General features: G+C 40.4%; 2 protein-coding genes across 4 annotated transcripts in view; both read left to right on the plus strand.

The window, feature by feature from the left end:
• LOC117503934 (plexin-B2-like) overlaps nt 1-11084 on the plus strand; it is a 119721-nt gene extending 108637 nt beyond the window's left edge. For 2 of the 3 annotated variants that reach the window (XM_034163236.1, XM_034163238.1), the window contains exons 32-43: nt 2300-2446; nt 2645-2722; nt 3496-3574; nt 4158-4258; nt 4796-4877; nt 5658-5809; nt 6089-6249; nt 7212-7359; nt 8187-8251; nt 8368-8443; nt 9286-9360; nt 9597-9701. In XM_034163236.1, the coding sequence (XP_034019127.1) occupies nt 2300-2446; nt 2645-2722; nt 3496-3574; nt 4158-4258; nt 4796-4877; nt 5658-5809; nt 6089-6249; nt 7212-7359; nt 8187-8251; nt 8368-8443; nt 9286-9360; nt 9597-9701 (1269 nt within the window). Of the gene's footprint in view, nt 1-2299; nt 2447-2644; nt 2723-3495; nt 3575-4157; nt 4259-4795; nt 4878-5657; nt 5810-6088; nt 6250-7211; nt 7360-8186; nt 8252-8367; nt 8444-9285; nt 9361-9596 lie in introns of all 3 variants that reach the window. The other variant, XM_034163237.1, reaches the window with a different exon arrangement.
• Nucleotides 1-25484, plus strand: part of mdm2 (MDM2 proto-oncogene) — a 387699-nt gene that overhangs the window by 24713 nt on the left and 337502 nt on the right. The window lies entirely within an intron of this gene.

A 25484-nucleotide genomic window follows, 5' to 3' on the forward strand; every position in this document is an offset into this window, starting at 1 on the left:
AGCGTCAAGACAGAAAACTTATAAGAAACCGCCTAAAGGAAATGGGATTTACACAGTGGTGAGCACACTTCCGATAATCCGATAACAGAAGATAATGTTTTCATTATCGGATTATCTTTTTAGATAAATTTAAAAAACATCATCGGAGTAACTATCTTCCGATAACTTTTAGACCGATAACGTACTAAACTAAGCTGAACAGTGAAAAACATTTTTAAAGCTGTTGAGACCTACCTGTTAAAAGTTTCCTAATAGGCATGTTGTTCTACCCTCTGCAAACAGAAACCAATCTATCCTCTGTAAGCAAAGGAGAACTGGTGACCAAAAAAAAGTCATTTCCTGTAACACCATACTAATATAATCTTAATGTCAACAAGTCATCCAGAGGCATACATGTTTAACTTATGGTTCAAATTTTAACCACTCATTTTAGACAAGTTATTTAAAATTATTGTCATGTCTGAAGTTTATAAAGTGAAAATATCAGATATATGTTTTCGTTTTAAAGTAATGTGCTAATTTTTAAGGTTTTGTGAGCACATGCTGTGCCAGGCAGAAATGCATTATGGGTAGCGTAAGGTAATCTCAGACGTTCACGACAGGACAAATGCATTTCAGACACTCTGTTCAGGGTCCACAGATAACAGCATTAACCTCTAGTGCCTAAAACTCTTGTGAATATATTTTCTGGGTTTATAGACATTAGTGTATTTGCGTTTGTTAAATTCCACGCATCTTAAATGTAGCAGACACGGATTATCTGGAATTTTGTTTGACATTTTTTCAAGGCCGCTACTGCCATCTACTGGCCAGGAGTGTTCATGGCAGTATTAAACGTTTGGGTACATGGCTGCTCTCAAAGTGTTGGTATTGTCCATTGTCCAGGTGCTTTTTGTGTGCATATATTTGTTAACTTTGTATTCTAAAACTACGGTTACAAGTAATTCCGACTTCTTATCGGTCCACACGAACGAGGTTGGTGCCATGTTTTTACTTTTTGTGGAAGTGACGACAAGAGAATAAGGCTCCTGACTGGATAGAATTTTAATCAGTACCGCCACCCATTTTTGGGTGGTTTATCGGTTTATCTTTATCAAAGATAACTTTTCAGTTATCTTATTATCTGTTATCGAAGTAAAATTTTTGGTTATCTGTGCCCACCACTGGATTTACATACAGAAAAGCTAAACGAAAGCCATCATTAACACCTAAACAGAAAAAAACAAGGTTACAATAGGCTAAGGAAAAGCAGTCGTGGACTGTGGATGACTGGATGAAAGTCATATTCAATGATGAATCTCGAATCTGCATTGGGCAAGGTGATGATGCTGGAACTTTTGTTTGGTGCCGTTCCAATGAGATTTATAAAGATGACTGCCTGAAGAGAACATGTAAATTTCCACAGTCATTGATGATATGGGGCTGCATGTCAGGTAAAGGCACTGGGGAGATGGCTGTCATTACATTATCAATAAATGCACAAGTTTACGTTGATATTTTGGACACTTTTCTTATCCCATCAATTGAAAGGATGTTTGGGGATGATGAAATCATTTTTCAAGATGATAATGCATCTTGCCATAGAGCAAAAACTGTGAAAACATTCCTTGCAAAAAGACACATAGGGTCAATGTCATGGCCTGCAAATAGTCCGGATCTTAATCCAATTGAAAATCTTTGGTGGAAGTTGAAGACAATGGTCCATGACAAGGCTCCAACCTGCAAAGCTGATCTGGCAACAGCAATCAGAGAAAGTTGGAGCCAGATTGATGAAGAGTACTGTTTGTCACTCATTAAGTCCATGCCTCAGAGACTGCAAGCTGTTATAAAAGCCAGAGGTGGTGCAACAAAATACTAGTGATGTGTTGGAGCGTTCTTTTGTTTTTCATGATCCCAAAATGAAATGACTTTAGTTTTGTGTCATGTCTGTGATCTGCTTTTTTTCTACTAAATTAAACAACTGAATGAACATCCTCCGAGGCCGGTGATTCTGTCATTTTTGCCAGGGGTTGTATTTTTTTTCACAGCACGTCCATGTTTGATTGTTATTGTAACCTTTATTTCACCAGGTTTGTCCCATTGAGATCAAAAGATCTCTTTTTCAAGGGAGACCTGACCAAAAATGGCATCAATACACAGTTTCAACAAACAGTCACACAGACTCAGTACAATACAAATGTGTAAGAAAACATCAGCTAAAACAATGACATTCAGAAAGTTTGCATTCCAGCCTTTTAACTGCAGATTTAAAAACTGGCCTGTTTGAAAGTGGGCGTGGCCGTTTGGGTTGTGGTTGCAGGACACAGCGGGAGAGCCGTTGTACAAACTCTTCAAGGCCTTAAAGCACCAGGTGGAGAAGGGTCCGGTGGACGCCAAGATGAAGAAAGCCAAGTACACGCTGAACGACACGGGCCTGCTGGGGGACGACGTGGAGTACGCCGTGCTGGTCAGTAGATACCGTCGGGTATCAGATGCTTCTGAGTGTCAGGATGTCGTAACTGGCGGTTCCCATTTTGAACAGGTTCTATGTGGTAGAAAACTACTCTGATTAGGGAGTGGTTTTGTACAATTAGGAACATGAACACAGTCTTGACCCAAGAAGAAGAAGGAAGCGTGTGATTCACAGGTGTGTTTCTGTGCTCAGACACTACAGGTCTTGATCCACGGCGAGGGTCCTGACGTGACTCCTGTCAAGGTTTTGAACTGCGACACCATCTCCCAGGTTGGTTCTCACTGATCAGACACGTTTGGATTCTCTCCTCACTGAGCTCGCCGCAAGTTCGTAGCTTTCCACAATAATGTATTCTGTCGTTTTTGAGGTTTTTCTGGGTTTTTTGTTTTGGTTTTTGTTTGGTATTTGTCATTTTAAACGTACTCTGAAATTGGACCCGTAGGCACAAAGACGATAAACATGTCACCAATCTGACATTTTACCCTAATGACCTCTGACTGACCTTGCAGGGTGGTCCTGTAATCTGCCACATTATGTGCCATAGTTTGGTACACAACAGGTTGAAAATCAAATTCCTTCATCTTGACCTTTGCCATAATGAACCCTTGAAGCCTAATTTTGGGGTCAACCTTCACTGACGTTGGTAGAAATCAGCAAAAGAGCATCGGAGGAGACGAGACCTTCACCCTGATGACTGGCCTTTGGCTAACTACCTACATACATGTGTCCACGTTGGTGAAAATCTGTGCACAAAAATCGAAATCCTAACCCTCCCCAGGGACCTTGACCTTTGATCTCAATTACCTTGACCTTTGCCAAAAGAAACCCTTTCAGTGAATTCTGGAATCAACCTTCATCCACATCCCAAGTTTGGTGGAAAATGAGAAAAGAGGAGAGGAGGACACACACACACATTCTATCTTTTTTTTTTTTTTTTTTTAACCATCAAATTTAAAAAAAAATGTGTAAATCCCGGTTCCTCTGTGTTAAATTTGCTGGTCGTCTTTGTTGTCTGTTGTTAATGTAAACATTCGTTTTGGCAGGTCAAAGAGAAGATCATCGATCAGGTCTACAGGAACCTGCCGTACTCACAGAGGCCAAAGGTCGACAGCGTTGCTTTGGGTATGAATATTTAACTCATCTAATGAACCTCAGAGTGACCAGAAAACATTCCAGGTGCAGACTCAAGAATGTTTTTTATTTTATTTTCATTTTACATAACAAAAAGGTAAAATCATGACTTACTTGTTATAAAGAATAAGAATAAAAGTAAGTTTTGCTGCAGCTGGGTGTGAATTGATGCTTTCAGGGACCATTAGGAAACCTGAATTTTCAATCTCTGACTCAAGAGGCGCCAAAGCAAACGCCTCCAGGAGTCAGATTGACCACTTTGTAACTACTGGATTCATTTTAAATCTTTGCCTCAATTATGTTTGTTAAATGCGGATTAAAATATTTCAACATTATGTCAAGAAATAGCGCTGTTTCTGTAAAATAAATTACCACTGGCAAACAATCAAATCAATCTCTTAATTTTGAGCTGATAATTTGCACCATTTTCATTGTTCTCCTGAAAGATGTTTGTTGATTTCAGAGTTATGATTTCCCACTTAACGAGTTATATCAATTGCACCATCATATCTGTGAAACCACGCCTCCGTTTTAACTTTAAAGTTTTGACTTGCACTGCCTCGTCTGTCCACAGAGTGGCGCCCTGGTTCCACAGGACAGATCCTGTCTGACCTCGACTTGACCTCTCAGAAAGAAGACCGCTGGAAGAGACTCAACACGTTGGCTCATTACAACGTGAGTTCTTTACGAGCGTTATGTTTTCTTGACCCAAAACTGGCGGAAAAATCTCCAAATCTGTGCGAGGACACAAACACCGGAGTCCAAACTCATTTTTCTGTTGGTGAAGCTTTTAATGAGTGTTTCTATGAAACGTAATAAAAAATGTCATTACAGCTCCTGGACTTAGCACGAAGAAACATAGTTGCCTAAGGAACCTGAAAAGTTGGCAGATCTTGAGAGGAATCTGCTCATCTGGCAACAGGTTAATCGTTATTCTCTGGTGTTACAGTTGGCGAACGTCAAACATCACTACGTCAGTTTTATTTTCAAAATTCTGCATAAAACTTGTATTTGAAGGTCTTCTGGGAGGAGCCCATGGGATGGACTGAGGGTTTTAGGACTCATCTGATCTGAGAAAGTTCATTTAGAGGAACATCGTTAATCCTGGTCCTGGATCAGCTTCGAAGTGTGGATTATTACCCAGGAACCACCTGTAAATTATTGTTTTCCTGACAATTCCTAACATGATGTTTTTGTGTGTGTCTCCTTCAGGTTCGGGATAACGCCACGCTGGTTCTGTCCAAAGTTCTGCACATGCAGGCGTTCCACCAGCACCAGGACTGCCCGGAAGAGAGTCTGTATCCACAAACACTCCAAAAAGTTCTTGAATTTTTAAGACAGTAGATTTTCATTGCGACACCACTCAAATGGGCGTATGAAAAAGTCCCCCAAAATAATTTTCAAGCACAAATAAAAGAAATGTGTACTCACCAAACGTGCCGCAAGACAATATGAAGTTTTAAAAAAAGTAGATCCTATCGTATAAGACAAGAAAAAGGTGCAGATGCAAACTGACGTAAATCCACAAATTACAATTGGCGCAATGCATGCTGGGAGAGGGTCTTGTCCGTGACGACTCGGCAGCGTCCATGATGAGAGGGACAATTTGTAGAGGGCTAAATGTTAGCTGTAAATTTGTCATTTTTAAATGAAGATTTCTCTGTTGAATGACAGATCTGGGCTTGCAGATTTACTTTACTACATTCAGAAGGATCTCATGTGTAAATGTAAGTCATTTTTTGTTCAAAAAACCTGACTGCATTTTTTTCAATGCAGGTCTCCTTTAAGTGAACTTTAATTTTGCAACCACAGAGGTCAAATAAATAAATAAACTCAAATTACGCAGAACGAGTCCAAACCTGGCAAGATTTTGGATGAGAAGATGTGGGGATAAAATTTAATCAAACACAATATTAAAAAATTTTTAATAAGTGTAATGGTTCGATCTGAAAGAGGACAAATGTCTTTGTGTGTCTTGCTTTGTTCTTTGCCATAGCTGTGATCAGCATCGTTACCGTTTGACAGGGTTTTTTTGTTTTGTTTTTGTTTTTTTTTGTTTGTTTTTTGTGGACAGAAAACGCGCTGCTGGAGGAAGACAACACGTTCCACCTGGTGAGACCAGCTGATGAAATGGACGAAGGCAAGTCGAAGCGAGGCAGCATGAAGGGCAAAGCCATGACCAAAGCCATCACCGAGATCTACCTGACCCGCCTCCTGTCTGTCAAGGTGGGCAGGGAATTAGTCAATGAACATTTCATTTATAGAAAAGCAAGAAAACAAACATGGATACAGCTGTGTTTGCTTTTTTGTTTTTTGTTTCCATTTTATAATTTGGCGTTTCAATTTCCCACTTTTTACACCACACCTTGAAGGCAGCATTTGCTGCGATGTCGAACGCTCAGAGTGTCACATGGTTTTGTTTTGTTTTTTGTGTGTGTGTTGTGATTTCTTCAATGATGCATTCAGGGTCATGTTAAAAAGTGGGAATTTTTGTGTGTGTTTCAGGGAACCCTCCAGCAGTTTGTGGATGATTTCTTCCGCAGCGTCTTGTGCTCCGGCTCCGTCGTGCCACCTGCCGTCAAATACTTCTTTGACTTTCTGGACGAGCAGGCACTAAGACACGACAACGTGGACGAGGAGACGCTGCACATCTGGAAGACCAACAGGTTCTGACTTTGGGGGCAAAAAAATTTCTCATTTTGTCATTTCTGGTTTCTGTTGCTGAAAATTCTGATTTCTACCTGTTTTAGCACTTATTAGTTACTTTGAGTGAAAGTAGAATTTTGTTTTAAACCCCTTTAAATTTGCTGACATTTCTTGTTAACTGCTTCTAACCGATTTTAGGACTGAACTGGTTTTAATTTGGTTACTGTGGAGATGATCTGGAAGATAAACTGTTTTTTGTTTACTTAAAATGACTTTAAACTGGTTTTAAGAGAATCAGTTTGATGCAGCTTTAAAAAACACGAGTAAACTGGTTTAAATCGGACTCAAACTGGAGAACTTCTAAGAATCTGAGATAAGATTTTTTAAAATTCTATTATAATTCATCCAGTCTGTGATGATCCATTTGACCTCATGTTAATATACTTTTAAAACACACTTAAAAAAAAATGTGGTTCACTTTTTGTCACTTTTTGATGATGATGCACTAGAAGCATTTCTGTCGTCGCTTTAATGCAAAAGAAGCAAAATTTGCAAAATCTGGCAACGCGGGCTGATTGTCCAGAGACCACATCCAGAGATTTCAGGAACCAGGTACGAATGTTTGATCACTTCAGACATGAATCAGACTGAAATGACGTGAAAACTGATTGAACCCTCTGCCAGCTTCACCTCAAAGCATCTCCGAGTCTCATTTTGAGATAAAGCTGCTAAAATAAATAATTGGACCTCGTCAGCCGTCCGACATGTAAAAACCGAATTAACGGCTAAATAACTGCCACGCAGAGGAAGAAAGACACACTGAGAAAGAGTCCGGGACCAATCCAGGAGTTTTGCTTTGACTCCATCATGGTGGAACCCCCACAGCTCCCGAATGTGGCATGCTGGGAAACGTAGTCTGAAGTGCGTCAGTGATGAAGGTGTTTCTAACATGAATTCTGTTGTTCATCTGGTTTGTCCTCAGCTTGCCTTTGCGGTTTTGGATCAATATCCTGAAGAACCCCCACTTCATCTTTGACGTCCACGTGACGGAGGTGGTGGACGCGTCGCTGCACGTCATCTCGCAGACCTTCATGGACGCCTGCACCAAGACGGAGCACAAACTCAGCAGAGTCAGTCCACAAATTAGCCCAAAAAGGCCACCTTTGGGCAGGTGGTCTAAAGTCAGTGTCTTTGATAAAATGTCAAGAGAAATTATGTATTTGGCTGTTGGACAATTCAGCTGTAAATTATTACGTCCATCAAGGACGTAATTAAAATGACCTTCGTTTATTTGTCTGTTAGCAGGATTACGTCAAAACTACTGCACAGATTTTGACAAAATGTTTGCCACAGATAGATATTAGGCCATGGAAGAACCCATTAAATATTGGAGTTGATCTGGATTCAGATTCTGGATCAAGATTCACTTTATATAGGTTTTGACGGATTACATCAAAACTACTTCACAGATTCTCACCAAATGTGCACCACAGATAGATATTGGGGCACGGAAGACTCCACTGAATTTTGGAGGTCATGCAGACTGGTGGACATCAGAAATCTCTGGTTGCTCTTGTTTCTTTTTTTTTTTTTTTTTTTTTTTTTTTTTTTTTACTGATTTGAGACAACTAAAGTTCTGCCTGCTAATGTGAATGAAGACGTGAACATCTTCAGGGATCTGCTTGGGTCCATGAAACAGGACACCTGCGCCTGGTCTGTGGGCGGTGCCCGGCCTGTTGGCACCTGCGTCCCTGGCCTGTGGGTGGTGCCCGGCCTTTTGGCACTTGTGGGCAGTGCCCGGCCTGTTGGCACCTTGTGTTGTCGTGTGCATCAAGTGGCATTAATAAATCTGCAGAATGTGTCGAGTTGCTGAGATTTTTCTAACTCAACAACCTGGAGAGAAAAGAGAAAAATCTGATGTTTCCTATTTAATCTTTTGTTTGTATCTGCGCTGTAGGAGTCTCCCAGCAACAAACTGCTCTATGCAAAAGAAATTTCCACGTACAAGAAGATGGTGGACGAGTGAGTTTTTTTTTTTGTTTTTTTTAACAAACTATTAAATGATGAGTTCATGTCGCATCAGCTGATAATGTGGAGCTGTGATTTGACATTAGATTTTGTGTGTGTGTTTGTTTCAGTTACTATCGAGGCATCAGACAAATGGTTCCGGTCAGCGATCAGGACATGAACACTCACCTCGCTGAGGTGTCGCGGGTGAGATTCTTTGATCCAGATTCACTCACAAAACAGTCAAAATGGTTTTAAAGTGTTAAAAATACTGACCAGGTCCTGTTACGTTGTGGGGTTGGTCGGGACAAAGGGACTGAACCAGAACCTCTTTTAAAAAATTTTAATTGCAAAATTCAGTGTTTTACTAGAACCTATTTTCACATTATTAATGTATTAAGTGTGTACAAATAAAAAATCACTATCAGTTTAATTGTATTTTGCACAGAAATAAAAATGAATCTATTTTTAATTTTTGTTGTATTTAGATATAATCATACAAAACCATTGATCAATTTTAAATTTTTATTAATTTTTATTGACTTGTTTTTGCTCAGAGGTTGTTGTTGACCACGTTTGTTTGTTTGTTTGTTTGACCTCTTTTGTTCTGCCTTGCGTATTTTCAGCATGAATTTACTTTGTGCGTCCTCCTCTGAAGTTAGTGGTTGGAAGCTTTATGACATCATGATGTTTTTTTTTTTGTTTTTTTTTATCACTGTTGCGTTTGATGCCCATCCAGCAAACACATGAGAATTTGCTGGCTGGACCTCATTGTTGAGCCACGTGCTGCTAACTAGCCAAGCTGGCTGGACTGTTGTGGCGCTCTTGTGACTGGGCTATGCTAACACACTTGATTACCGCCTAATAATAAGTTAAAGGCATTTGTATGATCATTAATGATTTGTTCCTGAAACTGAGCAGGAATTTCTAAAACTGGATCATGTGACACAGCTCGCTATCGCAATAGCTGAACTCGCTGCCGAGTGTTGTTTCATTGTTTACATTCTAATTATTACCAGATACTTATTCAATTATTTGTTTTTTTGCAGCAACACACAGACAAGTTGAACACCCAGGTGGCCTTACATCAGCTGTACCAGTACGCCAGCAAATACTATGACGTGGTGAGAAACAACGCCACACGAAATAAAAAATTAAAATTAAACTCTTAAAATTATTCTGCAGAGAGTTTGTTTTTCATCCCGAGTTTGTCAAATTAAAAACCTGAAGCTGATTATTTGATGATTAACTTTATTTTTATTCAACTTTACAAAAATCACATAATTGTTTGGACTGAAGTTATTTATTCAAATAATCGATGGAGTTCTTGATTAAATGCTGCAGTTTTATTTTCCCTCAGATCATCCAGTCCTTGGATGAAGACCCGGCAGCCCAGAATAAACAGCTCACGCTCCGCCTCCAACAGATCGCTGCTGCCCTGGAGAACAAGGTCACCGACCTCTGACCCCACGTTGGCGCCTGGAGGAGTGGCTTATGGACAGGAAGCACAGGATCTTACAATTTTAAAGACCCCCAACAAGATGAGCGTTGCCGACTTTGCAGAATGTATGACTATGTAAGGACCAATGTGGGAGGGGCTAATGGAGCTGCGGAGAACCAATGACCTTATATGGATTGAAGGGGAGGGACATTTAAACTCTAGAGGATGCGTTCGACCATATCAAGAACCGGCGGTTTGGAAATGTGGAAGGTACAGAGAAGGTGTTGTGATGGAAATCAAAGTGCTGTTACGTGGTTCGATGGAAGATTTTGACTTGGTGTCCAAAACCAGGGGGGGAAAAAAAAAAACAAAAAACGAGGGATGTGACGTCTGTAACACGGCTGCTGAAGTGAATTCTGTGAAATCAGTGAGGTTTTTTTTTTTTTGTTTTTTTTAGCTGTGATGAAGTGGACGCAGTTTCTGTAAAGGTTAAGTTCACACTAAAAGGGCTGAAGGAGGAAGTGCCACACATGAAGTGAAGCTCTTTTTTTTTATTGAAGTAATTGAATGAAGTAATGGTATTAATGGATGCCCCCCCCCACCACTCAGCTGTTTGTTTTTTGTGTGTGTCTGAGTTGGAAGGACAGCAGAGCAGTACAGTTTTATGACCACTTCTTTGCTTCCTGTGGATTTGCCTCTAACCACTGATCTGAGGCCAGTTCACTACGTTCGTCCAAAAGCATGGAAGCATTTTGGATTGACAGTTGTTCACATACAAGCCAGCAGACTGAAAAGTAATGGACCAACAGATAGCTGGTACGGTACAGTTAGGCGTGTTGGATCGGATGATGCGCGGGAATTCACGTGAGTTCAGGGTACGAAGAAAAGTGTTGTCCACATATCAAGTGGTAACATGGACAGTCATTCCTTCATCAATGCCAAATGTTTTTCTGTATCAGACAAACTGCAGTATGTGTTTATATGCTGATGATACTTTGCTAAGTTGAATTCATTTCATCCCGTGCAGTTGAACCTTTGCTGATTGTTTTGCTTTGAAATGCACAAAAAGAATCATTTTTAATGAACAGCATTTATTTTTATGCTTTTACTTGGTAAAATGTAGTCTGTGATGTCACTTCCATGCATACTTGATGCCATTTGATACCGATGTGAACTGGTACAGATTGCCTGTTTTTAACTGCAACATGACTGCTGAATCATGTGGCCTAAAACAAAATTATTAAAAAAAACCACTTTCATTTATAAAAATTTATTTTGCCTTATTTTCTGTTCGTTATGCAGCATAAACATTTTATTTTGTTTTTCTGTTTAACTGCACACATCAGTGGACATGATGTCTTAAAGACTGGATGTCCATCAGTCCTTAAAATAAATGAGAAATTAAAACCTGCGTTCTTTGTGATGATTCAGAAAAACAGGGCTAAGTGGGCGGATCCACATTGAATAATAATTCATTTAATTTAAAACCACTTTATGTTAAAAGACAAATCTCAAAGTGCTCCACACACAAATTTAAAAAAGAAAAAAAATCACAAACACACCAGAAGATACAATAATAATTCTAATAAAAATCCAGTCAATTGTCTTTTGACGATTTTGTAATGAAAAATGAAAATAATAAAATAAAATAATAATGAAATGAAAATAATTCATATTAAAATATCTATTTCGGGATTTAGACGTTGAGTGGAGCAGCAGTTATTCTTTGCGCCGTTTTTGTATTTGTTTCCTTCTCAAATACAATAAAATTTGGCTCATTAAAAAGAGTTGATCTCAAAGCTGTGACAACACTGCCCCCAGTGGTCTAAATGAAGAACTGCGGCAGTCGTCCATATGTATTTGAACATTTTAGTACATTTCTCTCACGTCAGTGGCGCTGAAATGAAACAAGATAATTCTTGATGTTTTGGACATTACCTTTTAATTCAAGTTGTTTAACAAAATGCCATTAACAGTTTATAGTAATCTATAAATGTATAAAAGGCAATGTATGTATGTATGTACTAGCTGAGTTACCCGGTCCGCCAATCCGTATCCAAAATTCAGTGGTCTTCTATGCCCTAATAGCTATCTGTTGAATTTTCTTATCAGTTTTTTGTTGGTGTTGAGTCTGTGTGCCGAATAAGTTAATTCAGTTCATTCATTCTATCTGTGGTGCAAATTTGGTGAGAATCTGTGAAGTAGTTTTGAAGTAATTGTTCAAATCCTATACAAAGTGAAATTTTGATCCAGGATCAGGATCTGGATTACCTCCAAAGTTTCTCTGGAGTCTTCGATGCCCTCATATCTATCTGTGGTGAAAGTTTGGTGAGAATCCGTGTAGTAGTTTTGACGTAATCCTTCAAAGCCTAACATATAGTATGTTAAATTAGGTTTATTGATACTGTTTTGTTTTGGGGGTTTTTGTGCTCTGATGCTTGCGTGTCTGTTTTTTGAAATTCTAGTTCATGGATCAGTGTATACTTTGTATTAGTTCTCATGGGTATATGTACAATTTTACATTTTCTAATTTTTATTTTTGGTTAAAGAGGTCGGCATTTACAAGCTTTTGCTTCTGCCTGCACCCTTTTGGGCGCATGGGTAAACTGTTGGATTATTTTCTTTCTTTCTTTGTAAGCTTTTTTTGTTGTTGTTGTTCTGGACCTGTGTGAGCCAAAATTCATTCATTCAAAGCGTATATAAAGTGAAATCTTGATCCAGAATCCAGATTTGGATCCGGATCACCTCCAAAATTTCTAGGAGTCTTCCATGGCCTAATATGTATCTGTGGTGAGAATCCATGAAGTAGTTTTGACATAATCCTTCAAAGGCTATATAAAGTGAATCCTGTTCCAGAATCCGGATTCAGCTCCGGATCACCTCCCAAATTTATTGGAGTCTTCCCTGGTGTAATATGTATCTGTGGTGAGAATCCATGAAGTAGGTTTGCCATAATCCTTCAAAGCCTATATACAACCCCTGGCAAAAATGATGGCATCACCGGCCTCTGAGGATGTTTATTCAGTTTAATTTTGTAGAAAAAAGCAGATCACAGACATGACACAAAACTAAAGTCATTTCAATTGGCAACTTTCTGGCTTTAAGAAACACTATAAGAAATAAGGAAAAAAAATTGTGGCAGTCAGTAACGGTTACTTTTTTAGACCAATTCTGAGGAATAAATGATGGAATCATGAAAAACAAAACGCTCCAACACATCACTAGTATTTTGTTGCACCACCTCTGGCTTTTATAACAGCTTCCAGTTTCTGAGGCATGGACTTAATGAGTGACAAACAGTACTTTTCATCAATCTGGCTCCAACTTTCTCTGATTGCTGTTGCCAGATCAGCTTTGCAGGTTGGAGCCTTGTCATGCACCATTTTCTTCAACTTCCACCAAAGATTTTCAATTGGATTAAGATCTGGACTATTTGCAGGCCATGACATTGACCCTATGTGTCTTTTTGCAAGGAATGTTTTCACAGTTTTTGCTCTATGGCAAGATGCATTATCATCTTGAAAAATGATTTCATCATCCCCAAACATCCTTTCAATTGATGGGATAAGAAAAGTGTCCAAAATATCAACGTAAACTTGTGCATTTATTGATGATGTAATGACAGCCATCTCCCCAGTGCCTTTACCTGACATGCAGCCACATATCATCAATGACTGTGGAAATTGACATGTTTTCTTCAGGCAGTCATCTTTATAAATCTCTTGGAACGGCACCAAACAAAAGTTCCAGCATCATCACCTTGCCCAATGCAGATTCGAGATTCATCACTGAATATGACTTTCATCCAGTCATCCACAGTCCACGACTGCTTTTCCTTAGCCCATTGTAACCTTGTTTTTTTCTGTTTAGGTGTTAATGATGGCTTTCGTTTAGCTTTTCTGTATGTAAATCCCATTTCCTTTAGGCGGTTTCTTACAGTTCCGTCACAGATGTTGACTCCAGTTTCCTCCCATTCATTCCTCATTTGTTTTGTTGTGCATTTTCGATTTTTGAGACATATTGCTTTAAGTTTTCTGTCTTGACGCTTTGATGTCTTCCTTGGTCTACCAGTATGTTTGCCTTTAACAACCTTCCCATGTTGTTTGTATTTGGTCCAGAGTTTAGACACAGCTGACTGTGAACAACCAACGTCTTTTGCAACATTGCGTGATGATTTACCCTCTTTTAAGAGTTTGATAATCCTCTCCTTTGTTTCAACTGACATCTCTCGTGTTGGAGCCATGATTCATGTCAGTCCACTTGGTGCAACAGCTCTCCAAGGTGTGATCACTCCTTTTTAGATGCAGACTAACGAGCAGATCTGATTTGATGCAGTTTTGGGGATGAAAATTTACAGGGTGATTCCATAATTTATTCCTCAGAATTGAGTGAGTCCATATTTTTTTCCCTCTGCTTGGTCTAAAAAAGTAATCGTTACTGACTGCCACAATTTTTTTTTTCTTGATTTTTTTTAATTTTTTTTATAGTGTTTCTTAAAGCCAGAAAGTTGCCATTTGAAATGACTTTAGTTTTGTGTCATGTTTGTGATCTGCTTTTTTTCTACAAAATTAAACAACTGAATGAACATCCTCCGAGGCCGGTGATTCCATAATTACTGCCAGGGGTTGTATAAGGCTGTGTGTGTGTGTGTGTGTGTGTGTGTGTGTGTGTGTGTGTGTGTGTGTGTGTGTGTGTGTGTGTGTGTGTGTGTGTGTGTGTGTGTACGTACACTGAGATGAAGCGTGTTGTCCAAGGACACAGACGGCAGTAACATTTAGCCTGAGAGGAAATGGAATCTGACCGACCTGCGCTGCACTTTTCTGGAGAAAGTTCAAAAAAATATTTGATGAAAATCCAATTTAATACCCCACCCAGATTTACTCATTTACTTTGGGAATTAAACCAACAGCCCTTGGGTGAGTAATTAGGATACCCGTAATTTTGTGCATAATCATGTTTTTAAATTAATTAAGACCATCTTCTTCTAGTAATTCCCAGTGTGGGCTGCAGCCCCCCAGTGGACCGTAAGAGGTCCTTAAATTGGGGGAAAAAAACCCTTTAATTTAGAATGTTTGAATAAAGGTTAAAATTACCCAGAAAATACTTGATTATTTAAAAATGCAATCAGGAGCACAAAAAAATAAATAATTACTGCAGCGTTCCTTAATCTTGAATGTCTGATCTGGACATTTATCTCCTTTCTGCTCAGGTGCAGATGGAAAATGCTTATGTGGGTTTTGCTTGCAGTGAATCACAAATCACCACCCTCGGGGCCATGAGTTTGACACCCCTCGATCATATTTCACACTCTACGGAGTCTATTTTTCATGTTTTAACTTGTTTTTCTTTTTTCACCTATTTTTTTTTTTATTATTATTCTTTCACATTTTCTCTTATTTGTATTTTTTTGTTGTTGTTCTTGTTTAAAACCTTCACTTTCGGTTTGCAGCCCAGCGTGATGTTTGTGTGACTCTATTCTGTACAGGAAAAAAAAGACAGCACGCTGCTGAAGCACATTAACATGGTGATGGACAGACCTCTGTGTGTCCAAAATTTATATCCACATCCTCTCTGTAACTATGACAACTGATGGCAGCATTCAAGAGAGTTTGTGAAAATGAGAGGAAGCAGGAATTAAAGCCACGAGCTGTGTTCACATACATCAGTGAGTCCACGTGTGCCGTACGCATGCACATGGGCGATGTGAGTCATCGTAAAGCTGCAGCACAAAAAGAGCAGAGGACGAACAACAAAGTGCTTCTGAAACAGTGGAAGATGTGGAGCATTGGGGGGGTTATTTCCTGTCATTATCACTCAGAACCAACAATCCAGCTCAAGAGCAGGAACCATCATTTAACTGCATCATTAATCAAATACGGGCACAAATCTGGGGAGTCTTTATGAGGCATTGGTGTGTTGTCAACCAAAAATATCAACCAGTCAGAGCGGCCCTGGTGCATGGTGGTATCAAAGGGGTGGAGTCAGCAAACGCTAGTGAAAGGATTTCTGACACTTTGAAGGATTCATGCTGATTTGTGAGAGCATCCACCAGAACTGCCTGAGGTGAAGCAGTCCGGCAGATGTTGCACTTTTTTTTTTTTTACACTTGGTTTGAAAATTTTTACTTTACTGTCCTTGTGTATTTTATGGCTATATCAGTGCCTGTGTCGAAGGGGTGGGGGATGGAGTGAGGGGGTTAAATGGGGCTTTTCCATCAAAAACATAACATGACTTTTCAGCCTCACATTGCAGACAGTGGTTGCGTCTTATTACAGTCATATTATTTGCGGTACGTGTTGTAGATGGTCGTCTCCTCCCACTGAGTTCCTGCCACAGTGGAAAAAAACACGCCAACATATAACTTTACGATATGAGCAAGGAAGAAGCATGTACGAGGGTTATGAACCTGCTTATGTCTGGTGCGTCTGAGTGTAGTGATCTTTATACAGAGTGCTGGATCTCAGCTGGTTTTTGGCGGGCTGAGGTGCAAATCAATATGCCACGTTATGCACCAGACCACACGTCTTTCCCAGAGTGACACACCCACAGGAGTGGATGTGGCATCACAATTGTGCAAAAACTGCTTGAAGTGGGAACGAGCAATGACGCTGGCTTGTGATGTCACACCTCAGGGCTCCTGCGGCGTGAAACATCATTTGACTCGCATGATGATTTTTAGATAAGATCAACTTTATTTATCCCGAAGGAAATTGTTTCGCCAGAGTACAGAAAGTTTTTTTTTTTTTTTTAACAATAAGTACAACAAATTTTCTCTGAATTGCTGTGAATTGCTCTGTTCATTATGTATTCATCCTGCAGAAGGGGGAGGAGTTATACAGTCTGATTGCCACAGGTAGGAAAGATCTCCCGTGGTGTCCTGTGGAGCACCTCAGTGGTCTCCGTCTATGGCTGAAGGTGCTCTGACAGGATGTCAATGTGGTATGCAGGAGGTGGGAGGTGCTGTCCTGGATGCTGAGCAGTTTCCTCAACATCCTCCTCTCTGATACCTCCACCACAGACTCCAGCTCCACCACCCAGGACACAGCCAGCTCTCCTGATGAGCTTGTTGAGTCTTTGTCAGCTGCCTTCAGCCTGCTGCCTCAGCACATTACAGCATAGAAGTTGATGCTGGAGACCACAGTGTGATAAATCGTCTGCAGCATATTTCTGCAGACATTGAAAGATCTGAGCTTCCTGAGGAAGTACAGTCTGCTCTGACCTTTCTTATACACAGCATCTGTGTTTCCAGTCGTCTGTGTGGACACTCAGGTACAAACTGTGTGCTGAGTCATCTTCTGCTCTGTTGGGTTGACATTTTTCTTCTAAGCATTATCACAGAAGAGTAAGTCGTAACGTTGGTTATTACATCTGCCAAGGATGTCATAAAATCATCAGTGTTTATTTATTTCTTTATTTGTCTGTCTGTTAGCAGGATTACGTTAAAAATACTGCACGGATTTGGATTAAATTTTCATGAAAGAAAGATATTAGGGCTTGGAAGACTCCGTTAAATTGTGGAGGTGATCTGGGTACAGATTCTGGATCAAGATTTCACTTTATATTGGCTTTTAAGGATTACGTCAAAACTACTTCATGGAGGCTCACCATATTTTCATGACTGATAGATATTAGGTCATGGAAGACTCCACTGAATTTTGGAGGTGATCTGGATCCAGATTGGCGGACATCAGAAATCGCTGATTGCTCTTGTTTGCTTTCAGTTTTGTTCTGATTCCCATGATGCATTGGACACTCTGCACATGTACAATATGTGTGTTGTGTTAAAAAACTGAATATTTTACTATTTTGTTTATTCGTACCTTAGACCTTATTTTGCAAACATTTTTTGCTGCAGCTGTTTTTCTTTCTTTTCTTTTTTTTTGTTAGATAGATGATTCAGTCTGTCTGTCATTTAGCAGGATGACTCAAAAACGCAAGCGTTTTTGGGAACGTTTTCAGCAATTAAGTAGAGGTTCAGCTGAGGTCCTTCATCTTCCACCAGATGTATCTTTTCATCTTCCTTTCTTCAGCTCAGCACTCATTATTTCAGACATTTCTCTCTCTTAGTTGTTTACAGAAGCGAATTCCTGCCTCATCAGTAAAAACTTGGCTCACAACGAGAGCTTTTTCACATACTAATGCTATCATTTATTTTGTGAGATAAGATGTTGTCAGGCAGAACGGAGGGTTTTTGTTACTGACTGCTGCAGAAAAACATGATGTAAAGTTGCACAAAACATCGTATATAAATTCAAATTAGCTGCAACATTAAAGTGATGAACCCATGAACAGTGTACGTATCTATCTCACCTGATGGCCGTTCCCGGGCGTGCACGCTAACATCTCTGTAAGATGTCTTGAAAATTATTTAAGAGGTGTTATCTGTTACAAAAACTGTGTTTTCAGATTTAGAAGTGTTTATGTGCCACTAATTTTTCCAAAATATATGAGAAGTCGATTAGATTTATACAGAAATAAGCTGTTTCTGGGAGTTTTCCACCTTCTTGGTGTATTATGTTCACACAACCAACCAGCTGATGTTATGTTGCCTGTTCACTCTGATGGGCAGTCGTGTCGCTCAGTATGTGGATAAAATAAAATACCTAGCTGGCAGCAGAGCGACAGTTGTCTGGACGCTGCAACATACCCACTGTGATTGAAAATGAATGGCAAGCCGTTGCTTTACCTCCATTGCTTGTAGCTAACGTGACGGTAGCTTTAATCTTGCACTAGCAACAGCAGTCATTGTAGTATAGTTAGCAATATACCCCGTGTGTAAGAGAAGTAACCACTGAATCCTCTTCTTCAGTTGTAAAGTTTTTCTGCAAAATGCAAAAGGCGGAGTAAGTGTGTCCCTTTTAGGCTACTGTATCAATATGGCATTGGCATGCCCGTATAGTTCAACCGAACCCCCTCCCCGAGAATTCTGCTGATTTTTTTCTGATCTGGATATCAATGTTATGTATTTTCTTTTCATTGATAATAAGCAACAAGCACTAACTGTTACACAGCTATTATCACACACCCTCAAGTTTCAATTTCCTCTGCCAGAATAATCCCTTAAGTGATGAAAGGGGAAACTGCTAGATAAACTTTTCCCATGGGGGTTGAGAATTTTTGCTCCCTGGTCCCTATCCTCCTCTGATATCAAACACATTAATAGGCTTGGAAATACCCATGTAGACACACACTTACACTTGTCTGGTTTGTAAAAACATGTTTGTATGTATAAGCTGAGAAATAAAGGGAGCTTCTCCTTCCTGTTGCAAATACTGTAAAGGTGCAAATATTCGCGTGGGATTTATTATGTGAATTTCGCGAGTTAAACAAGGTCGCCAAATTAAATCATCTTCTTCTTCTTCGTCTTTCGGCTGTTCCCGTTAGGGGTCGCCACAGCAGATCAATCGTTTCCATCTCACCCTGTCCTCTGTATCTTCCTCTGTCACACCAACCACCTGCATGTTGTCTCTCAGCACATCCATGAACCTCTTTGTCCTCCCTCTTCTCCTCCTGCCTGGTGGCTCCATCCTCAGCATCCTTCTCCCTATATACCCTGGGTCCCTCCTCTGCACATGTCCAAACCATCTCAATTTCGCCTCTCTGACTTTGTCTCCAAACCGTCCCACCTGAGCTGTCCCTCTGATATGTTCATTCCTAATCTTGTCCATTCTTGTCACTCCCAAAGAGAATCTCAACATCTTCAGCTCTGCCACCTCCAGCTCTGCCTCCTGTCTTTTTGTTAGTGCCACTGTCTCTAAACCATACAACATAGCTGGTCTCACTACTGTTTTGTAAACTTTCCCCTTCACTCTTGCTGATATTCTTCAGTCACAAATCCCTCCTGCCACCTTTCTCCACCCACTCCACCCTGCCTGCACTCTCTTCTTCACCTCTCTACCACACTCTCCATTACTTTGAACAGTTGACCCCAAATATTTAAACTCATCTACTTTCACCACTTCTACTCCTTGTAACTGCACTATTCCACTGGGCTCCCTCTCATTCACACACATGTACTCAGTCTTGCTTCTACTGACTTTCATTCCCCTTCTCTCCAAAGCATATCTCCACTTCTCCAGACTAGACTCAACTTGCTCTCTACTCTCACTACAGATCACAATGTCATCTGCAAACATCATAGTCCATGGGGACTCCTGTCTGATCTCATCTGTCAACCTGTCCATCAACACTGCAAACAAGGACTCAGAGCTGATCCTTGGTGTAATCCCACCTCCACCTTGAATGAGTCTGTCATTCTGACTGCGCATCTCACCGCTGTCACACTATTCTTGTACATGTCCTGCACTACCCTAACATACTTCTCTGCCACTCCAGACTTCCTCATACAATACCACAACTCTTCTCTTGGCACCCTGTCATAAGCTTTTTCTAAGTCCACAAACACACAATGTAACTCTTTCTGTCCTTCTCTGTACTTTTCCAACAGTATTCTCAGAGCAAACATTGCATCTGTAGTGCTCTTTCTTGGCATGAAACCATATTGCTGCTCACAGATCTTCACCTGTTTTCTAAGCCTAGCTTCTACTACTCTTTCCCATAACTTCATGCTGTGGCTGATCAGCTTTATGCCTCTGTAGTTACTGCAGCTCTGCACATCACCCTTGTTCTTGAAAATAGGAACCAGCACACTTCATCTCCACTCCTCAGGCATCCTCTCACTTTCCAAGATTTTATTAAACAATCTGGTTAGAAACTCTACTGACATCTCTCCTAGACATTTCCATGCCTCCACTGGAATGTCATCTGGACCGACTGCCTTTCCACTCTTCATCCTCTTCATAGCAGCCCTCACTTCTTCCTTGCTAATCTCTTTTACTTCCTGATTTACTCTCACCACATCATCCAGCCTTTTCTCTCGCTCATTTTCTTTATTCATCAACTCTTCAAAATATTCCCTCCACTTTCTCAGCACACACTCCTCACTTGTCAGCACATTACCATGTGCATCTTTTACCACCCTAACCTGCTGCACATCCTTTCCAGCTCTGTCCCTTTGTCTGGCCAATCGGTACAAGTCCTTTTCTTCCTTCCTTACTATTCAACTTCTTGTACAGCTCGCAATATGCCTTTTCCTTTGCTTTTGCCACTTCTCTTCTCGCCTTACGCCGCATCTCCTTGTACTCCCGTCTACTTTCTTAATCTCTCCGACTATCCCAAAACTTTTTCGCCAACCTCTTTCTCCTTATGCTTTCCTGGACCTCTTCATTCCACCACCAAGTCTCCTTGTCTTCCTTCCACTGTCCAGATGTCATACCCAGTACTGCCCTAGCTGTCTCCCTCACCACATCTGCAGTACTTTTCCAGTTGTCCAAAATTGCTTCCCCTCCAACTAGTGCTTCTCTCACCTGCTCGCTAAATTTCACACAACAGTCTTCCTCCTTCAGCTTCCACCATCTGATCCTTTGTTGAGCTCTCACTCTCTTCTTCTTCTTTACCTCTAAAGTCATCCTACAAACAACCATCCTGTGCTGTCTAGTGACACTCTCTCCTGCTACCACCTTACAGTCTGTGATTTCTTTTAGCTTGCATCTCCTATAAAGAATGTAGTCCACCTGTGTGCACCTTCCTCCACTCTTATATGTTACCCTGTGCTCCTCCCTTTTCTTAAAGTAGGTATTCACCACAGCCATTTCCATCCTTTTTGCAAAATCAACTATCATCTGTCCTTCCCCATTCCTATCCTTGATACCACATCTACCCATTACTTCCTCATCACCTCTGTTCCCTTCACCAACATGCCCATTGAAGTCTGCTCCTATCACCACTCTTTCATGCTTGGGCACACTCTCCACCACCTCATCTAACACACTCCAGAAATCTTCTTTCTCCTTCATCTCACAACCTACCTGTGGGGCATATGCACTGATGATATTCATCATCACCCCTTCAATTTCCAACTTCACACTCATCACCCTGTCAGACACTCGCTTAACCTCCGACACACGTTTAACATACTCTTCCTTTAAAATGACCCCAACACCATTTCTCTTCCTGTCCTCACCATGGTACAACAACTTGTACCCACAGCCGATGCTCCTGCTCTTACTTCCCTTCCACTTGGTCTCTTGCACACACAATATGTCTACCTTTCTCCTCTCCATATCAGCCAGCTCTCTCCCTTTACCAGTCATACTACCAACATTCAAAGTCCCCACTCTCATTTCCACCCTTCTAGTTTTCTTCTTCTCCCGCTGTTCGTGGCAACGTTTTCCTCCTCTTCTTCATCGTCTTTACCGCTATTTTAATACATAACGTACATATACGTACATATTCATAATGTAAACGCGAATATTAATACCACTAAATACGAGGTCTGTTAGAAAACTATCCGACCTTTTTATTTTTTGCAAAAACTATATGGATTTGAATCATGTGCGCTTGCATCAGCCAAGCTTGAACCTTTGTGCGCATGCGTGAGTTTTTTCACGCCTGTCAGTTGCGTCATTCACAACCGACAGGCAGGTATAAAGTTTGCATTAATGTTATCTTGGTTCTTCCTGGGTGGTTTTTATGGCAACTGATCCAATCCCAAGCAAGGACTATTTGTATATAAAAATGTATTTCCTAAAATGATACATTTTGGGTTTCAAATGAAATTTATGTAGCTTTTTACCCCTCGAAATCCTCAAAAAGCTTCTGCTTCAGGGGGCTTTGCCCCCCTGAGCCCCCACAAGGGCATTGCCCCTCGACCCCACCAGGGGCCCTGCGGCCCACTGGAACCCCAACTCAAGGATTTGAACCCCCCCCTTTCACATTCCTATATACGGCCTTGGCGTTGGAACATGGCAGCCTCCATGGGGGGGGCACTCCCATGTAGATATGAAGGGCTCATTCTAAGCTCCTAAAACACATCGATTCATTACTGCAGGTATAACAAACAATGTTTCTGAATGTTACATATGTGCTATTTCTGCTAATAAACACCCCCAAATCCTGCACACTGTAGCTTTAAGTAACACTGTCAATGCAGGACTTTAATGCAGTTTTACTACAGTATTACCACTTGTGCTGAACTGAAAGATGTATTTTTTTTTCACCGCTGTCCATGTTGCTCCTTTGAATATAATGTGTGTGTGTGTGTGTGTGTGTGTGTGTGTGTGTGTGTGTGTGTGTGTGTGTGTGTGTGTGTGTATACACAGACAGAGCAGGGGGGAAGCCGGTTCCTTGGCTCCGCCTCTTGGCCCCCCTCCCTGCTCAGAGCTGCACTGAGGGAAGATAAAATGCTCGAACACGCTGGTTTCCACTTTGGCTCTTCAGGTTTAAAGCCTCACATGAGCGATGGGATGTGTTTGTTCTTCAAACAGCAACACTGAAGGTAAAAAAAAAAAAAAAAATCCAAAAAAGCTCAACATTAAAAGTGTTGTGAAGATTTTTATCAAAAGATAAGAGGTTATTTTTAACAAAGTGCTTCTATATTTGATCATTTTTAAACTCTTGAGTTGAAGTGAATTTTACTGTCTGTCTGCTCTCAGGTCAGATGGAGGTCTCATCAAATCTGTAAGTACACTTTGTTCTGGGCTTTGACTTTCCTTTGACGTACTCGTTAGTGGGTTTGGACTTTAATCCATGAGGACGCTTTGAGTGTTTTGTGTTAACAGGTCAGAGGAGCCCGTGGAGAAGATGAGAAATGGAAGTGAGTCGCTTGATTTTCACGTGTTTTCTGTAAAAAAAAAAAAAAATAAAATAAATAAAATGCAACATTAAACAGTTTGGATCTCATGTGAAAAGTGTGTGTGTGTGTGTGTGTGTGTGTGTGTGTGTGTGTGTGTGTGTGTGTGTGTGTGTGTGTGTGCGCTCAGGAACTATGGGGGTGTGTATGTGGGTTTGCCTGCAGACCCCAGCACGGTTCCTCAGATACAGATCGGACCGCTCAAAGGTAACACACACACACTTTACATCGTCCTCATACTGACAACAAACTGATTTCTGTGTATGCACACACACACACACACACATATATAAATATTGGGTTGTTATATACCAGTACGAGTGTGTGTGTATACTGGTATATAACAACCAGTTATTTATATATATATATATATATATATACAAGGGCGTAGGTTTGGTCTCAGCTTTGGTAGGGACAATACCACCCCCCCACCCCCCTGCCCACCACCACCACCACCCCCCTAACCCACTCATACCATTAGACGCACAAGTACAGCATAATACATAACATATGACGACATAATGCTGAATAATTTAACACTTTATTTACATTATTAAGTGTGTAGGCAGACAAAGAAATAGCTTAAATAACAAACCCAAAATCACGAATCTATTCTATAGGCCTACACCTGACAACACAAGACAACAACAAAAATACTTGTGGAGCTAACAAAAAAAAAAGTTTTTGCAACCAAGATGTATAATCTATTCTCTTCATCAATAATGCAGTTGTAGGTATCTGGCAACCTAATTTGCCAACAAAAAAAAGGGCTTTACAATGATATGACAAAATCATGTTCTTCACGCAGAGTACACTCTCCTTCCTTCTGGGAGAAGGTACAGAGTTCCTCGGAGTAGACTGAATAGATTTAAAAATTCATTCGTCCCCATGTCTATTAAATTGTTAAACAATAATGTTTAAAATTGGAATTATGCAATATTTATGGTGTTTCTCCTGACTCCTGTCATGTTAATTTGTTATGGATGTGGTTGTGTTTTTATCTGTATTGTTTGTTTTTCTCTTTTCTTGTAAGGCACCTAGCACGAGTCCAAGACAAATTTCCCCGAGGGGACAATAAAGTGTATCGTATCGTATCGTATATAGGGTGTATTACGGTAAACGTAAGCCTGTGATGTCATAACGTAGAGGAAAAACACGGAAGTTTCACACTAGTGCGCCGCTGATTCTCATTACCGTAAGTTCTCATGTAAGCCCTCACGCTGAAAAATTTCAACACTGACAGCAAGCCAAGAACCCGTGCTCTCCAACAGTGTGCTATATGTTGCATATATTACGGTAAAGTGCGTTCGGTGACTTTTGAAACGAGGGAAAAGTATGAAAAAGAGCGCAAAAGTGACAGAAAAGTACAGAGACAGACAGCAAACATAAATGTAGTAATTTTTGAGGAAAAGGCAGGGTGTTAGTGTCATTTGTGAAGGTGTGCGTGCGTGTTTGTGTGGGTGTGCAGTTTATTGTAAGTGTGGCGCACAGCATTGTTCGCAAGCCCCGCCCTTCTTGTTTTTCTGCACCGGAGCAGTGTTGCCAGATATGAAATATGACACTATTGTACCAAACCTCAAAATTATCGTATTTTGGGAGAAATTATCGTACACAAACAAAACGCATACAACGTAGCTATTTTAGCGTTTTTTTTTTAATTTACAAAGATTTATGTCACATTTTTAAACAGTATATAGTAATGGGGAAACTATGGCACAAAAAGAACGCAAATGCACTACCAGACTAGAAAGATTTTTTTTTTTTCTGTGAAGGGACACAAACGTGTTAATTACCAGACTAGAAAGAGTCGAATTCAACCTCGAGGTCGCTGTCGTCATCTGATGCCACTTGTGCAGATTTTGTGAACACAGAAAAAATGTTGACACCTCCATAAGGAACTTTAACTTTTTTTTATTTTTTTTTGTATATCTCTTTGCTCTTGTGTTTTGTTCGTTGTTATTGCATTTGTTGAAATAAAGTTTCGAAAAAAAAAAGATGTTGTTTGGGGAATCTTCCTGTCCTGCCAGAGATGGATGGAACTCATTACTTTGTATGGAGAGGGGGCGGGCTTTGCCCAAAGCCAGCATTTGATGCCGCCTGAGTGCAACACCTGCAAA

This window comes from Thalassophryne amazonica, chromosome 22 (genome assembly GCF_902500255.1).
Source record: "Thalassophryne amazonica chromosome 22, fThaAma1.1, whole genome shotgun sequence".
Classification (NCBI taxonomy): domain Eukaryota; kingdom Metazoa; phylum Chordata; class Actinopteri; order Batrachoidiformes; family Batrachoididae; genus Thalassophryne; species Thalassophryne amazonica.